General features: G+C 35.5%; 2 protein-coding genes across 5 annotated transcripts in view; one reads left to right on the plus strand and one right to left on the minus strand.

Moving 5' to 3' along the window:
- Positions 1–18,944, minus strand: part of Eip74EF (Ecdysone-induced protein E74) — a 74,795-nt gene that overhangs the window by 54,830 nt on the left and 1,021 nt on the right. For all 4 annotated transcript variants that reach the window (XM_066398445.1, XM_066398444.1, XM_066398443.1 and 1 more), the window contains 4 exons: positions 1,749–1,810; positions 1,489–1,683; positions 1,207–1,434; positions 845–1,070 (listed from right to left, as the gene is read on the minus strand). In XM_066398445.1, coding sequence (XP_066254542.1) covers positions 845–1,070; positions 1,207–1,434; positions 1,489–1,581 — 547 coding nt within the window. In that variant the 5' untranslated portion in view covers positions 1,582–1,683; positions 1,749–1,810. The remainder of the gene's footprint in view (positions 1–844; positions 1,071–1,206; positions 1,435–1,488; positions 1,684–1,748; positions 1,811–18,944) is intronic.
- Positions 3,022–17,702, plus strand: Lsm11 (U6 snRNA-associated Sm-like protein LSm11). Its single transcript, XM_066398447.1, has 4 exons — positions 3,022–3,414; positions 6,338–6,456; positions 10,981–11,125; positions 17,513–17,702. The coding sequence occupies exons 1-4, from the start codon at positions 3,144–3,146 to the stop codon at positions 17,683–17,685; spliced, it is 708 nt and encodes a 235-aa protein (XP_066254544.1). The 5' UTR covers positions 3,022–3,143; the 3' UTR covers positions 17,686–17,702.

The raw sequence follows: 18,944 nt of genomic DNA on the forward strand, positions 1-18,944 counted from the left end.
AACTTTCATGGTCTGGTGCCATTGAAAGTGCACGCATATTGTTCAATGAAGGAAGGCAATTTTCCTTTTCTTTTTACACTTATATAGATTTATTAATGGCAATTAAGTGAAAACACGCAGATTATCGAAAGAATTGCGTTTTCTGGGTTAAGAGCGAGAGGAAAATTTACTTAAAAAAGTCCCGTTTGTCAACAATATTAAGTACCGAAACCGCAACAATATAATCGATAATAATTATTCCATTTGGTGGCTAATTACCATCGCAACAGAGTTACGTACAACCATCAGAAGTAAACTACCATGACCCGAATACATCTTTACCAACGGTACGCTCTACACATACAGATGGATGCTCTCGAATCTCGAGATTCGCCGAGGTCTCTAGGAATTGTTGCAACTTTTCAAATTTCCGTAGAGGAACAACGAACGTTACAAAATATCAATCCTAGTAAAGGATTATTTCTTAAACGCGATGGTAATTGAATGGCTCTTTATGAGGTCGAGAATGCTCCGAGGAAGGTGTGGCGAATGTGTGTTAATACGCGAAATAAATCAGTGCCATTTACTTATACGTAATTGGGCTTCGCTTCTTCTCAGATATTTGATTTAACCTCGAAAAAGTGTTGCGAAGCAAGTTGAATTTCTTTTTTTGTAATGAAGTTTGTGATTCAGGCACATGCCACGCACTATGGCAGTACTAAAAAAAGATCTTGATAACCTTTAATAATAGATGCGTAAGGTATCATCAAAGCACGGCGAGATAATACTATCATATAACATAGTCAGCGCCATCTCTCCCCGTCACGTATTAGCTCTGACTTCATTCACTAAAACAGAAACCTACCTTTCTCGACTTTTGGCGTTAGCGTCGCCAGATGTCTACCGCCGCTGTCCTGCGCACTCAAATTGATACTCTGCTCGGAAGGTGTCGCTAGTTTCTCTGCCAGTATTGGATTCGCGGCGGCGATCGTGAATTTCCGACCGAGCTCTGCTATCGTCGGCGACCTCTGTGGCGAATCAGGATTACTACTTACTTGCTCGTTGGAGATCGTGTTGTTGTTTTCTTCCTGCTACAAATGTTAAGTTACTTCAATGTTTAATAGATGGCGCCACGAATATAATTCCGAAGAATATTAACACTCGTAAAAACGTATTTATAGTGTAAAACCTATATTTACTAATAAAAGTTATTTCATTTAAATTTACCTTGATATAGGGAGTGTTATTGAATTCACTCAAAATACTCTCAATTTCTATAGCAGTGGTGTCGCTTAAATGCTTGAAAATATCGTCAGTGTCTCCTTCGGGTCCATGTTGATTAGCTGAAGGAACTAGGCTGGTCAAATCTGACTGGGATAATTCTCCCAAGGCGGCGCTGGAATTGGTGTTAGCGTGGGTTGCTGCTGACTGTGTACCCACCGCTACTGACGCGTCCTTTTCACCCGAAAAAGTTCTAGATTACTGCAAAATGCTGTAAAATCATCATACCTGTAAACAAGAGGCCAAGTCGACCATTTTTCCATCGTGATCACTACTCCATAAGAGATCGTTGTCGATAAAGGGCATCGCCAATGCGGACATTGAGTACTCGTGCCCCCCGTCAAGGGGCAATACGTGGGGGCTGATTTTGGCTGCCGTTTTAACTATCCGGGGGGCAATTGAAGTATGGGTATCAGAAGACACCTGAAAAAGGTCACTTCAGTCATGTTCATTCTTCTCACAATATGGGTATTAATTCTAGAAGTTACCGTGATATATCCCTATGGATTTTGAACCTTCGCCAAAACATGAACGCCGATTTCTTGCCCTCCTGAAACAAATCAAACAATTATAGTGCAACATATAGCATAATGTGCACTTTTCATCCTGAGATGAGGTTTTTTTTTTAATTTTCAGTGCAATATAAAAAGAATTATAACATTATAGAAAAATCTCTTCATTTCTATTTACAAACAAGCCGTCAGCCAGGGTTCAGTGACACGAAATGAACGGCCAATTAGATTCTAACATAATCATTATAAAACTTTCTCTGAGAACACGTACGAATATCGAGTATCGTGCAAATCCCGAGTGAAATGAACTTTAATTGCACGGAAAAAAGTGCAAGTGAAAGTCGCATAACATGACCACTGTGCTCTGATATAATAAGTTCAACTGGTTTTCCTTTCCTACGGATTCTTTTAGTTTCTGTCGCATTGAAATGCATGGAGTGCTTCATGGTTCAACGCCCAATGGTGCGAAATTAATTGTGGGAACGACTTTTATTCAATTAGTGACGTGTGTACAAAAAGTGTACAAAAAGAGCCATGTACGCGCTCTGTCTTGGTTCTTAACGTCGACCGATTAAGCTCTGACAATAGGTTCGAAACCGCTTCCTTATAGCAGGAATAACGCAATTTAGCTTTTTTGGTCACGCTAAATAAATCACCTCGGTAAAGTAATGTAAACAAATAGCAAGAAATACGCAAAACTGCATAACCGAAGGAATCTAATGGAGAAAGCCTTACGCAATGCCGAGTAATTTAATTTTACTTTCACAAAACGCAAAATAAACAACCGGATTTTTTTCATTTCACCTAAACTATGTTATGGCATATTTCACAACGCTATTGCATATTACGGATGGCAGGTATACCTACATTTTCTTCGGTTTTCAGCGAAAGTTGTAGGAAAAAAATTATAATATTAATAGGCTTTAATAATGGTTTTTGCCACTTAATTGTATTTAGCGAATTCGATTATACCAGACCGCAAAGGAGGTAAAAAGTTTCAAAAATATTCCCTGTTTCTTCTAACGTGTAGTTACGCCAAATTGCTATTAAAAATTAAAAATCACGTTTATAATGCTAAAATTTCACAACTTACTATTTAACATAAATTTTGCCCAGTCTAAGAAAATCTCTCCCCCATTTCACCCAGTCTATGATTTGAGAATTAGATGGAGCACAGCGCCATCTGTTAGGATTCTTCAGACTTTCTAGTCAAGAACACAACCCCTTACTAAAAAGTCTGCACTGTCATTAACGTTTATTATGTGCAAAACAAGGATGGATATAATTTCGAGGATTGAGAACTACAAGCAGCTGTCAATCGTTACTTAGCAACCGGGTATATGTCAACTCCAAACAATAACAAAAACAACAATGGCGGACAATTCTGAAAGTCAGAGATGTACCAGCAAAAAAGTGACGAAATCCAGTGATTCTCTTGCAAAATTGGACATCTATAGTGAGAAATTCGATCCTTTAGCTTTTTTACTTAGTGATCAAGCTAAAATACCGCGTCCCGATGCCAAAGTTTTCGATAATTTAGCCAAGTGGCATTCGCACCACCAGCAGAAGAGTAAACAAGTTGTTGAGAAGAAAACGTCCGCAAAGTCAGATTTACCTGCCAGAAGGTGGTTACCACATCAATGTAAGGATTATGCGTTTTATTGGTAGATATGAATTTCTAGCTACCACTACTTTTTCTAGGAAGAAATTTGAAAGTGAGGTTAATTAAGTCTGAAAGGTTGTTGCTTTTAGGTTTTTGATAGTGTTAAATGATAATTTGATAATAATAGCTTATTATTCGGGTTAATTTTATTTTAACATATAGGGTCAATGTATCAATATCTTGATTATTTTACTGAGAAGATACCTGTGTCTTATCTTGTTGATAGAGTTACCATAAGTTTGGCATAACTAACTTACGGTTCTAATGATTGAAGTCTAGTCTAGTCTAACAGTGCCATAAAGGTATCGTTAATATGGATTGATATACTATTTTACTTCTTCATATAAACTTTACTTTCATTAAAGCTAACAGACATTCAACAATCTGATCATTAATGAGTTGTTATAGTTAAAAGGGTCTTCCTAGTATGAAAATCAAGTGATGCTGGATTCGAAGATGCTGTACTCTCTGACATTCCATTAGTTTTTGAGTGTTCGGTTACTCAGAGAAAATTGTATGGTGTCTGTTTAATAGCAGTATTAACTTAATAATCCTGTATGTGTAAAAAATAGTATAGTGTGAAAATAATAATGCAATTTTGAAGCTTTAAAATATAACTGAAGCTAGGAAAAACCATGATAAGTTTATGGAATGAGTTAAGAAATGTGTATGAAATGAAAAATACATATGTCAAATTTATAAACTCATACACAAAAGCAAAATTAAGCGTTGATGTTGATGAATTAACTTTTCCGTAACTAAAATATTTCTAGTAATAATATTTCAGCTTAACAAGACATGTTATCTATATTTGTTCCATGTAGGCCAATTTTAAGCTTTTGATTTTGGATATTGGATACATGTTTTTTAAAAATTTATTTAGTAGTAAAATATTAATGTTTCAATAACTTTGCCAATATGAGCTATGGACAGGACAGAAAACTAATTCTGGATCATCAAAAATATAAGCACAGAGATATGACCAGTGCCCTGTGCTTATTTGTAACTGTTTCTAAGTGTGTATGTTTGTTTTGCTTGATGTGAATTGTTCATTTTTTTAAATTTTGTTTGGGAATAACGTGTCATATACAAATAGGGATAGTTGACACAGTAGAAGGGCTAAACTCTGCTGTGAATATTCTGCCAAAAACTATCTGAGAACAATGTTTACCTTTTACAAAAGATTTGGAGGGAAGCTTTTGTGAACGTTTCAGCAATAACCTTGTCACTACTTTTAGAACCTAAGGAAAAATTATTTAAAAAATAAAAATTAACAAAATTAAAATATATGGTCAGTATATAAAATATGTGAAAAACTCCTCTTCTCAATCACTGAGAAATGACAGCTTTTAACATAGATTATCATTTCGAAAGGTTGCTTTGAGGTAAGAGATTGTGGTTTGATCATTGCACCTAATTTAACCTGTCTTTTCTAAAAACCTTAATGATCTGTGTCAGTGATTACCTAACTGGTATTCTGTTAATTTTTCATTTCTTTCTATACGTCCAAGGTTGACTTCTTGTTTGAGCTTAGGTAACCAAGTGTTGTCCCTACTAACAAGAGGCTACACATCAGTTTTTATTAAGTAAAGTTTATACAGTTTCTTTGATTTTACGCTTCTTTGATGATGGTTCCAGGATAAGCATGCAAGCATCGTTCCATTTAATTCTGAGATCATTGTCAAAGGCGTGCTAGGTTATATTTGACCAATGACCCGCTTCTAGCCGTCAGAAATATACCATACAGCATGTTTTTTAGCGCGTGCATTATTGCTTTGGACAATTTTCGTAAAACAATTTACATTTTCTGTAAAATGTCTGAAACCAAAATCAATTTGGCAACTCTGTTTACGGCACAACACCATGTCTAATCGGTTTATCTCTCTGTGGCACATACCTTTGGTCGACTTTTTCCACTGTCCTTGTATTATTACGACGTTTTTTAAGGAGTATTCCACGATCATATCACTCGGCGCGCACATTTTGGAAACCCGAATTCGCCATTAAATTTCCCGCATTTCGCGTTTGACATATGAGGAAAAAATAGAAAACCGAGCCGCTGCGTTGCCAATTTTTACTGAAACACACACTCGGAGGCTGTGAAGGGTCATCGTCCCCTAGATAAGTTCGCTAACATAGCTGAATGAGGCTTTAGCGCTAGACTAAGCCGAGTTCATGTGCACCTAACCGACTTATGTATATGTCTTACAAATCAGAATTATTTGAATTATATTGAGGCTTTTATAATTTGCCTCGCGTGTGAGTTTCGAATCGGTTGATTTGTGTACTGGAAAATTCGCTAAAATTCCCAAAAGGCGAAGGATCTGGATGTTGAATCTCGTTCGCTGTGCAGCGGCCGTGTTTGTCTAGATCTCCGACTCTGCCAGGTCTATATTTTATTTTTTTAATTGGATTTCTTAATTTAGATGTCCGTTTTTTCTTAATTTTAAAGTTCCGCTAGGCAATGCCGTTTGAGGCATCCGATTGTGTGCGAAAAGCTGGCATTAATTTGATTATTTTATAGTTAGCGCCACATCTAACTTATTTACTTAAGTATCCGGATTTGCTTGAGAAGTCTCCGCATCGATTTTTAGTCGTGCTACAATGATGGCACACTCAAATTGCTTCGGTTATTGTTCATTCACGTCCTCGTTCACGTCATTCTTTTTCCTAGCACCCGGTACGCAAATAGAATCGCCTCTTGGAGTGGAAAGTAGGCCAAATTGTGGGCGCGAGATGTAGCCTTCTAAATTTAGCCCATTTTTAGTGGCTTACAGGTAGGAGTCATTGTCCTTTCGAACCTCGGGCCGCGGAGATTTGCCGGGATGCATAATCTAAAGGCATAATCACATTACTTCCATTCTTCTTACGTAACCCGTGTTTATTTTTGCATTCTTTTCAGTGCCTGTTGATGCCAAGAGACCCCAGCGAGGTCCCAGGAACGTACTCACCAAAATTCAAAGCATCCAAGGTCCTCTAGCCCTGCTGCGGAAGTACATGGAGGAAAAAACGCGAATCAAGGTAACGTATGATGCACGCAACATTTGCGATTGTTCCCTCAGTGAGTCAATTCTTTGGTTTTTGAATAAAGATGTAATGGGCCTCGGTAAATACTTGAAAAATCTACTTAAACCTGCTATTGATCATTCAATACGTCGTTTCTCTGTTTGTCGTTTCAATTTAATGCCTGAAACAAACCATTAACCTTACACCGTCATATTATTTTGTTTTCCTCATTCGTGTATCATTCAGCGAAGGCCGTTGATAGTTTTTTTCATGCACGGTTTATGGGTATGTTTGTTTTAGAAACCTTGATTTCGATAATTGTTGTCGATTACTGCACTTTGAGTAGATTCACCCAATGCTCTTTGATTTCCTATTAATAGATCCAGACAGATCTCACAACTGTGGGAGAAATACTGCATAATCTTTCACGAGGGTTGAAGATGAAAGTGTAACAATGTAAACGTTCCCTTTGTAATGTAAAACTGTAATTTACTCATGTCATTAGATCGATGTGTGTAATATTCGCTTGAAATATCTACCGGTTCTCATTGAAAACTAAATATGGATATATCGTATAATTCGTATATCTGCTCGTAACTGTTATTTTTTCAGTATATCTAGTCATAACGCATTAAATATTGCAATTAAGACTATGAGCTGTGTCGGTATGTCGTCATTGTTTTTGCCTTTTCAACTCGCATCCGCGACACTCTTTAGGAAGAAGAGGTTGAATTTAATTCAAGCCACCGGGTTGTTGTAGCTAATTAACGGGAAGAAATCCTTCAGGACCGACTAAACCGACGCTAGTGAAACAATGAGAAAAACGGAGCCCAACCTTCAAGCACCAACGAGTGAACCAAAGTAGAGATATACCGTAATACGCAAATTATAGTAGTACGATTGCTATTTTCGGCAATCAGTAGACGTAATCTCCGACAAGGTAGTGCACTGGGTTAGTCAACGGAGAAGTACTTTCGCGATGGACCTTGGTGCGTCGAGGTCCCCAACGAGGTCACCACACAAGGTCTTCACACCTAAGACCATGGCGGTCTCAACCTTGCCCACTGAATTTTTGATGAAATGTTTTTTGCCGTTGCCGTAGAAAAATAGGCGATTGTTTGAGTTTTGGGCGTAGAATTTGATTGATAAATCTTGTTTTGCTTACGAACAGAGGGTACCTGGCGGTTCTCTCATGATAGCGGAATTCTAATGCGAAAAGATTTAAGATAATTTCGTGTTTGCGGATAGCGGAATTCAGTTGCGAGCAACTCTCCAGACTGATTAGTAGTAATTTAAACAGTTAAAACTGCTGAAAACAAAAACATAAAATTTATACAAATAAATTATAAAAAGAGTACTCCGAATAATTTCACCAGTCGGCAATAGTCGCGAATTTATAATTATAATAGCCGTATTCTGTAATGTCATTAGTGTCATTTGTTTGACGACATACCGACCCAGTTTGACATCATGCTAGGCATTTTTGGAAATGATGACTGGAACGGATTGATCCGCTCAGCTGATCCGCGATCAGCTGATTTTCAACCGATCAGATTCCATCAGAATCAATCCAATTGTAGTTTTATACATTGCAAAAGAAAACGATTTATCAAAAATATACATTTTTTTCAACATTTTGGACTAATATGAACTCTGAACAATATTTCCATTATCTTTCTCATCTTTTATTTAGATGCAACTAGTAGATCCATTGCAACCTGCCTACTAGTAAGAAATACAAGGGAAAGCAAAAATAAAAAATTGATCATATTCCATAAGTTAAGCCACTTATGTGTTAAATCGATACCAAATAAGTAATATTATTAGCGAGGGAATGAAATGTTTTAACATTGGAGTATCAAAATGCTAAAGTTTCTCATGATAACTTCAATAAATGCAGAATTTCTACAACAAATACCGAAATTTTTATTATTATCAATTTTCGATTTTTGTGTAGAGTGATTCAAGCAATTAAAAATGGCAACAGTTTCCTTTCTTGCGTAATTGTTATTAACACCCTGTATAATTTCTTGAAAACTTTTTAAAAGAGAAAATTGTCTACATAATAAATTGCAGATTATAATTCGCTTAAAATTTGAAGATATAATTTTTGGCTACACTGGTATTGATATGCCAATTATGTTCCTTTAAGCACTGTCATCTCCGTTCTTTTATAAACTGCAAATACTAATAAGTAATAACGGTCAAAACAAAAAAGTATTGTGGAATTTTAAGTTAAATATACTCCGTTGTTCAAAATCGAAAATTGACAACAATAACATGTTCAGTAAACCGACAAAAATATTATTCCAAGTTTAACTTAAAATTCTTGGATTCATATGAGTTTTTAGTAGAACTGGCAACACCGATTTTCTTTTGTTTTTAGTCGATTAATCACGATTCAAGGACCTTAAATATTTTTTTTTGCATACCACCATTCACCAGCCACTTCTAAAAACCACGTACGAAACTTTTGAACACGTGGAACACCCTGCATGTCTCCCGATTTCTTTTATATCCTCCAGAAGTTTTTGAAAATACTAAAAAATTATATGTATACGATATATGATGAATTCATACTGTACAAATTCCTAAAATTAGACTTTTGGAAATTCTGTATTTATTTTTTAACCAATTGAGATATCGGGAAGACAAGAACGTTCCGAGGCAAAATCACCGATTTCGAAATTTTGATGTCCAATTTCATTTTATCACCGATAATATCACTTATTCGGTACCGATTTAATACAGAAGATATAGGTCGAACTCTACTTTTTGGTGCCTCCGTATATCTGGCTTGCTTTCTAGCTGTTTTTATTCATAGGCAGGGTGTCATAGATCTACTGCATGCACTTAGTATGAAAGAGAAAATGTAAATGTTGTTTAGAATACACATCAGACCACAATATTGAAAATAATTGATATATTTTCATTGAAATGATATCGAAAATCGGTCGAACACGTCCCGTTTTAGCGCATTCCTCTGTATATTGTGGTACACAAGTCTGAAGGGATTGTTTCTCTAAAAACTGGGCATCAAAAGTTGTTGTGCCAAAAAAAAACTTGGTCTTTTTGCCGACCTTGTAGTTTTCTTGCGAACTATATGAGACTTCAAATACCCCTCTAGTTACGGAGTGAATTTATCCGAAATAATCTTATATAAAAAGAAATCGGATAACCCGTTTTCGAGATTTCGAATTTCAAATTTGGTAATAAAACTCACTTGGTAAAAAAGAATATATCGATAATATCGAGATTTTTGTTATCTGCAAAGGTCTAGAAATGTCTTTGCCAAATATTGCTGAAACTTAATTAATAAGGCAATTAAACTTTATGAAATAACAATGAAAATCGGATCGAGATTTCAAGAATCCGGCATCAGATCGTTGTTTCTGAAAAGGTCGCATGGCTGATTTGAAAATTCCAGTAAAAAGCGAAAAAAATTTCAATCTTCTGAAGGATTTATAGTGTTTCAAGCGGACAATTAGCAAAACAATTCCAAGTAGCCCACCCCTGTCCCCCCTAAAAAGTGTGAGTATGAATCCTTGGCAAAATTAAAATTCCAACAATCTCCATTCCGCCAAGCTCGTTATCTTCACCTTGCCGTTGGTATTGGCCCTGGCGTTGACCATGATTACTATTCATCCATATTAATTATTCAATTATTGTTCAAAGGAAGGCTTTTGCATTTTATATAGGGTAGATAAAAAAAACGAAATTTTATTCCTACGCGCACACTTGGCTTTCGTCCTCGTAGAGGCGATTTGGAATTTATTAAATTTTTGTCTGATTACGGTTTTTAATACATTGAACGACCCAACAAACATCGATGTCTGCTGATATTTTGTTGTGCCAATCCTCACGAATTCAAATTCCAAAGGTAAAACTCATTGTGGTGTCTGCCGTGGTCCCAATCAAAGACGCAATGCAGACCAAATTCGTGGTGCATGTATTGGGATGTTGCAAACCGTAAGAGATACAGAAACGGTTAAATTGGCGAAGTTTTAGAAATTTTTATAAAGAATCCATATTCTGTTTAAAAACTATTTTTGCCCATTTAAACGTTTCTTTACCTCGTATTGCATTCAAGATTCGGACACATATATCATCAATTTGGACAACACTGTACACTTGGATTAGGCAAAAAATTATTGCAGAGCATTAATCACTTGGTGACTGCTTTGTGACTGCTGCGGCTTTGTGCAGTATTTAATCTTATTTTTCTTATTCACATCACAAAGCCGTAACAGACATACCCCTCTAAAATTATGAAGAGTTAGAGAAAAGTCGAACGTGCAACCTCGTATCTGTTTAAGATACCTGCCATTATCCCCTCAACTTGTTATTCAAAATGTATCTTCTCTGGTACCCTGATTGAAAATTTTGTTATAAGGCTACGATAAACACCACCGCCCATTAGCTAGCCACTATCCTAGGTGGTCCCTTGATAGGACTCTCCGTATTGGGTCTCACGTTGAATGTATTGTTAACCCAGAAACTTGGCGATTTATTTTAATAACGTTTTGCTCTTTATTTTAGGTTGTGACACGTAACGAAAAAGGGGTTCGAGGTTATTGTAACGCGTATCTGCTCGCTTTTGACAAACATTGGAACCTCGTTCTGGGCGAAGTCGAGGAGGTGTGGATGAGGTCAATCCGAGTGCGGACCAATCCCCTGTTGATAGGTAAGTACAGTCCTCAAATGCAGTTAAAATCGGCCCCATTTTGTTTCATTTGCCCCTACATTACCGTTAAAAATACTGAGTTCTCACCGCTTTGAAAGATGGTGCCAGGCGTGGGAGCTTCGTTATCAAAAAAATATTGTTAATCGATTTGTTTATTTTTATTAATTTGTCTTGATCTCTTTCCAAAGAACATGAGTTTTTTCACCATAACAATTATATTATCAGAAGACTCTCGTGCTTTGGAGCAACATAAATGGGCCCTATTTAATTGGCTCATATACATTTATTATTTATGGGCTTTTTTAAGCTTGACTTTTTTATGCAGGGTGTTAATTTAGCACAAAAATAATAATAGTGGTGGAAAGTGGGTGAAGGTATACTGGTGGTGGAAAATGAGTTGAAGTGTTAAGCGATACTACGAAAAATATCGATATTGAGTGACGATCTATGTCGTTTTAAAGATTATCCACAAGTGTACCTTATGACTAAAACTGTTAGTTTGCAAATGTATCAATATAAGATATCGAAATATTAAAATGTTTATATTAATTGTGCAAACTAATAAGAAATAAACTTACGAATATATTTATTATTAAATATGTAGCATTCACATAACACAGGACAGGTAGTATAGAGGATTTTAGCTTAGAAATACTGTATCACAAATTTTGGTGAATGATGTAACGGATTTAAATAGTTTCTACTGTGTAAACAAGACATTTTCTGCATTTCTATTTCTAATTGGCCATTTTTTGGCGATTCGCGATTTGGTCGATATCACGTTAGGAAGTATCGATCGATGCATGCGAATATCGAAATCTTAAGTACATATTGATACAAAATGTTGAGTATTGGGGCTCTTAAAATCGATTCCGCAAAGTATCGAAATGTATTGCCTTAAACTTAAAAGTTTCATTTTTGGATTTTGGAAGTACATACTGTATCTGACTTGCAGGGCTGAATGCGGTCCTGTATTCCAGTTTCAGCAAATCAATCCGAAAAATCAAAATAATACGCATTATCATTGGATTTCTGAATTACTTCTTTTGTCAATTATTTGTAAGAGTAAACAAATAGATTACTCACTTTTCAAAACGTAAACGCTTAGGGTTGGGTCAAATGCTGAAGTTTTTGTTTTTCGGGACGTTAAAAAAGGGATCGTGTGTGATAAAATGAATAAAGCAGTACAGTATTAAACTGGAAAGGTTTGGTTGTATTTAAGGGTTAATATGGTTGAAAATTTGATCATTTTTAGTACCAGAAACATGCACGCCGGAAATAATTCAAATAAAACCAATGATACTGGGTGTGCTGTTTTCTGTCAGGCAGTATACATTCAATATTTAGGTTTTACATTTTGAGGTTTTTTCAAATGGGTTAAAAACACGTGCATTCTTAGAATTTTCAAGGTCATTCTGTATTTTTTAAATAATTCACTACTGTTTTCGCAAAATAAATAAAGCAGTCTCAGTAAAGACTGCAATCATCGACTGAAACTGTGACCTTAGTGAGATACTTCCAGAACAATGTCGAATTGTTTCGAATACGTTGGTCATCTGTTAATTCCCGGGAATGTTCTTATAAACTCATACTGGGGCATCTCCGTAAGTAATCACATGTGCTGTTCATACGCAACATAATGAATTACATGGAATCATATAGGTATCTCCATTGTTTGAAGATCTAGAAGGCTGAGATTTCGTATTATGATACGAGTTTGAGACAACTCCCAATGCGGTGTTGCTAAGTTATGCAACTTTTACCTAGATTTAGGGAAATTATATATGTGCGTGTATCTTAGTGGATTTTCTCTAGGCTTAGGGAAATACCAAACTGACAATCTGATCTTCGTAGCAATACTTAATAATGTCTTGGTGCAAATGGTTCAAGTACCCTAGTTGTTAATTTGGGATGGCCACTTTAATTTGTTAATTGTAATATGTTAATTGTAATAATTATCAATTTCTTCAGCTCGCAAAAAATAAACAAAAAACAATAAAGAGCAGGATAAAGAGGTTGTACGACTGCGCTTGAGCGTGATTTCACTCAAATCTCTTCATGACTAGAAAATTACCAATAATAGTTATTTACATGAAGAGGGCTGAAGAAAGAAGATTTGCGCCCGCGGCCTGTTGCGAAACAGAGGACCTTAATTCGGTCAAGGGCGTAGTGTTTCTTTCTACTTGTGTTACGTACAATATTTTATACACAATTGATATTTTCTTAATCTTCTACATGCAAGTAACATAATAATATACTTAGTTGTTTGATTAAAGTGAGCGACAGCCCGTAAAAATATAACAACGCCCGCTGGTTGTAAACTCATTGTTTTTGCAAGGAAAACTAAGATTTAACAGAAGCCAGTTTCGACTCATTTTAGCATAAAGAAATTTGCTAGGTTAAGTTGCTATAATTGTCCTTCCAAAATTCTTCCAAAATTGCATATAGCAGTAACGTTATTGTATTTTTTACTCGTTAGCTATGCAAGATATGAATTTTAAAATATTGGTCATTCTAAGTATTTTATAACGTACAGGGTGTCCAAAAATGGCATGTAGATATTTTGGGAGACGACTAAGATCTTCACTAAAACATGATTTATTTTAGTTATTTTTAAAGTTGACGCAGAAATAAATAGAATGACATAGTACAAGTAAGTAATAAAATGATGAAATGGAAATTTACAAGCAAATTCACTTTGTTGTTTTTCCATTAATTGCATTTTATTATTACACGTAGATAGCGAATAAAATTGAGCAAAAGATTTTGCTTTGAAATATGAGTCAAAATCATCATGTAAAGTAAATAATAGATGTAAAAAATAATTCAAGAAAATTGTTGGGCCTCAAAAGATTATGTTAGGTTATAATGATTCCCTGTGATTTAACAATCTTACTTTTGAAGTCAATAAAAACAAGAGTCTACAGAAAAATAATTTTCAAGTACGAATCAGGAATGAAAAAAAAACTCAGGATTACATCGAGAGGGGTTAAAAAAGTAAAAACCTCACGGAAAAAGGTGTTGGTTGTAATTTAAAATTGTCAAAATTCGCAGACGCTTTAAGAAACGAAGTATACACCACTGATATTTATTAATATTCAAATTTAATAATTATTAGTTTTGTATGAAAAAATCAGGGTCGTATCAATAGGGGTTGAAATGATAAAAAAAGCCAAAAGAAAAGACGTTATTTACTTCTTAAAACTAGTAAGCTCTATGAACAATGCAATATGCCACACAAAATGCTATCAGTATAGGTTCTTTATAATTTAAAATATTTCACATCTTATTACAAAAATTTCTAATAGCAACCAAAAGAAAAATAAAATAACCACCTCGTAAAGTCTAAAATTTATGTTTAAAATTTTTATTAATATGTTTATGAAAATACTCCTTTAAATAAAAAAATATATATTTTAGAAAATTTGAAATTTTAGCTCCCTATATCTCAATAATAAAAGGTTTGGAACGATGAATTAAGAATATTATTATCAGGTTGTTCGGAAAGTAATTTCGTTTTTTTATGTGAAAATGAATGACAGTTTTCGTATAATAAACAAATGCTTTATTAAATTATATATTGGCCGTTCTGGTCCAACACCTTTTGCCATCTTTCTGGTAGTAGCATAATTCCACGCTCATAAAATTTTTTGTCTTTGCTGGCAAAAAACTGATCGAGGTGGTTTTTGACCTCATCATTTGAGATGAAAGTTTTACCGTCTAAAAAATTTTGGAGTGACCGGAACAAATAATAATCCGATGGTGCCAGGTCTGGAGAATATGGTGGGTGTGGCATTGTGTCCCATTCAAGCTGTAAAAGCTTTTGGCGAGTGACCAAACTTGTGTGAGGTCTCGCGTTGTCTTGGTGAAACACTACACCTTTTCTGTTGATTAGTTCGGGTCTTTTCTGTTGAAGTGCATCCTTCAGTTTGTCCAGCTGCTGGCAGTAGACTTCCGAATTAATCGTTGTGTTATCCGGTAAAAGCTCAAAAAAAACGATTCCTTTAAAATCCCACCAAACAGACAGCATCACCTTTTTTTGGTGAATATCGGCTTTGGAAATGGTTTGAGTCGATTCATCTTTTTTGCTCCATGACCTCTTGCGTTTGACGTTGTTGTATACAACCCATTTTTCGTCCCCAGTAATGATGCGCTTCAAAAACGGATCATTTTTGTCACGTTTGAGAAGCGAATCGCAGACGTCAATGCGGCGACACAGATTTCTCTCTGTGAGAACATGGGGAACCCATATATCGAGCTTCGAGGATAATCCCAGGCCTTTCAAGTGGTCATAAACTGTTGAATTCGATAAATTTAACTTCAATCCGATCTCACGTGTTGTTATTCGACGGTTCGCATCAACTAATGCCTTTATGGCGTCTTTATCAGCTTCAACCGGCCTTCCCGAACGTGGTGCATCTTCGACATCAAAATTGCCAGATCGAAATTTAGAGAACCAGTTCTGACACTGGCGTACTGTCAACACACCTTCTCCATACACATCGGTCAATTTCTTTCTGGCTTGAACAGCATTTTTACCCTTTCTGTAGTAAAACAGTAGGATATGTCGAAAATGCTGCTTATCGCTCTCCATATTTAAAAGGGCACCAACCAAAAACTACTGCGTAGAATTAATTGAAATGTTTCACACACAAGCCTTGTTATATGAGCTCTCAAAGCATATAAAAATTATATGGCTTAAGTGTGAGGTTAAGTGCAAAAAAATACCATTAAATCCTCTGTCGGGAAAAAACGAAATTACTTTCCGAACAACCTAATAATTTAATTTAAGGAATCACCTTTCTAAATATCTACTTATAATTTGCGTACGCCCTGTATGTTATTTTAACCTATTCAAAACCTCGGCTTGCCATGAAATGCAGATATTTTCCCCCCTGTACAAATCAAAGTCGCGAAATTTAACAAATGAGTGAAGTTTGTTAATTATGTAACTAACGGTTACAATATTTAAAACCTATCAATTAATGGCGATAGTAGAGTCTTTCAAGCAAGAATTTTTTATTTTAATTTAAGGGAAATTAAACAAATTAAATACTAGTTAAATGAATTATCAAATATTAGAAAAAATGATGGATAATGAGCAATATAAGGATGTAATTGCGAGTGGTGTAAGGAATATAATTAGAAGTACGAATCGCAGGTAACGGTTACGTGGTATAAGAGTCACAGAATTATTAGTTGAAGAGATTATAAATCAGTGATATGTTTAGATGACATAGAGCCACTGAATTTTGGCCTTAGATAAAAATTGATGTTGGTGTTGATGTGTTATAAATTGGTGTTTTCGCAAAACTCTGGATAGTGACGTAAATTAGCAGTGGCGCCCTATCTGTCCTACATTCCGGAATTAGTTATTATTGAACCGAGATAAAACCGAGGATAAAATTAATGTGGTTCGCAATGGACCGCACACAGAGATAGTACTGACTGGAGTGGTACACAATTGTTATTGCACATCTCGAATGTTTATTAGACTTCAAATTTATCTTTGCGTAGAGAGAGTGTTCTACTCTCTCTGTGCAAAGTTTTCCCCCCTTAGTGACGTTACCTTTCTTTACCTGTTTTAAAGGTGTTTTTTCAATAACATGATTATTAATAGATAACGTTCAATCGTTAAAAATAACGTTATTTACATAACAATCGAAGAAAGTAACTTTTAACGCGCGAGTGTGAAATATTGCACACGAGCCGTAGGGGACGGTAACAATCATACAAGTGTGTTAAGAAATTTTCTTGTGAATTATGTGTACAATATTTCTCACGAGCATTTATCGTTTTCAAAATAAAATTAAAATTAAAAAAATTATATGACCGGGACTCGAACCCGAGTCCCGATCATGTAAATTCGAGACTACTTCAACTTCATCGCTGCAGATCCTCGCATATTTCATAATGGTCGACTAGGCGATGCTATTGACGTTTAATAATATTTAGTTGGATATTATTATGTATATTAACATCTTTTTGCTATTTTGGAGAAACCTAGGATGTAGCTAAGTACTGATTAAGTTGCCTAATTGATTAATGCAATAGCACATTCCTATAAATAATTCTTTTAACCAGAGTAGTTGATTACGTTGTGTATATTGTTAATTTCTTTTTCTTAACACACGTGTGTGTTAAGAATTCATAACATACGCGTGTGTTAGCATTTGTTTTCGCAACTACTATTTCATTTTGCTGTCTACTTTCGTAAGGGCTTGTGGGAAAATTTATTTTCATTAACGAGATGTTTCAAGAATGTTCGTTACCTACCACGTTTTTCAATGTTTCGTTTAATGTTATTTTTGCAATTGTTAATTTTAATCGAACAAACCAGTTCGATGTGATACGTCAGATTGCGTGTCTGGAAAGCACCTTTTGCAGGCCCGGATAATGCTCCCAAATCGACGAAGAACCGAGTGAGAATCCCAAGGATCGAAACCAAGAAAGTGAGCAAGAACACGGAACAATGTCGGAGGCATGTGGATCAAATGCTGATGAGGGGGGAGCAGGTGGTATTGGTGACTTCAGCCGAGGAGCTCAAGTTGTTTAATTAAATGAATTATATTTTAAATATTATATAGTTTCACTGTGTATTTGTTCGTCTTTATAAGTGAAATTCGCAGGCTCATACATTCGAACTAAAAAAAGTCAATTAAAAGGGGAAAAAACGAAATTACCAAAAACTGAAGAAACCTGTTTGAATGAGTAACTGGAGTGTAACATACCACTTTCGGTGAAAACAAGTTAATTTCAGGTACCAACTGTCTAAATGATCATAATATGCGATTTTACTTTCATCCGCTATGTCCATTCTTAAATTTTAAATTGGCCAGTTTTGCCACTGCAACACCTTATTAAGGCTTTATAGCTGCTAATGTAATTACGGCGGCAACAATATTTTCAATTAAAGGGGTGTCGTCCACGTAAACACATTTTCCACTTTTCAGGAGCATGCAAAATTCCTCAATACACACTTGAGATTGCGATGGTAACGCTAAAACTGACTTGCTCGTTGATTCAGTGAAAGTACTATTCTCCTATACGTTTTCGTTTAAATGTCTTTTTATCGCCAGCATTATTTTTATTTTTGTGTGTCAGGGACGCGTTTTTTAAGGAATTTTCTCCTCGATTTTATCTTGACGAAGTGTCGGCAGTATTACAGCGGTCAAATAACAAAAACTCATAGACTCTCCAAAGGCCTGTGACAATGTAGTTTTCTGAGGTTTTTGGCAGGGAGCCCGCCTCATTGAGCAGTAAATTATCAATTACGAATCCGGCACCACGTAAATTCGCTAAAGCGCATTATTTTCGATAGTAAGGACGAATGATATTTAGCCGCAACGAAGGTCTCGGATATTAAATTCCGATCTAATAAACTTAGTCTGAAAATTAGTGCTGGCTCGACGCGGCAACCTTGGTTTGTTTGTGTTTGGTGCATCAGAATTCTATCGAGTGGACCAAAGAAAATCAACAGTTGTACTACAAAAATCACAGACTACAATTAAAAACACTGTTGGTCTAGAATATGGAGTGGCGCCATCTTTTGAGAATTGGATTAAGATTTTGGCGTGTAAGTAAATAGTAATTTCAACTGTTAGGTAATAATGCACGTCCGAATTATTAGCGCGCTGTTATCTTTAACTGCAGGTTAATTTTCAAAGAAATATTAAGGGTTTTGGTTTCTATGGAAACCTCACCAACTTTGTCATGTATACATATATCGTATCTTTTGCGAGGATGATATGTAGCGAATACACTGATGACATTTTCAGTGGAACATAAAATGATGACAGCCAGCTGATTACAAGAACAG

The sequence above is a fragment of the Euwallacea similis genome, chromosome 17, assembly GCF_039881205.1.
Source record: "Euwallacea similis isolate ESF13 chromosome 17, ESF131.1, whole genome shotgun sequence".
NCBI lineage: Eukaryota > Metazoa > Arthropoda > Insecta > Coleoptera > Curculionidae > Euwallacea > Euwallacea similis.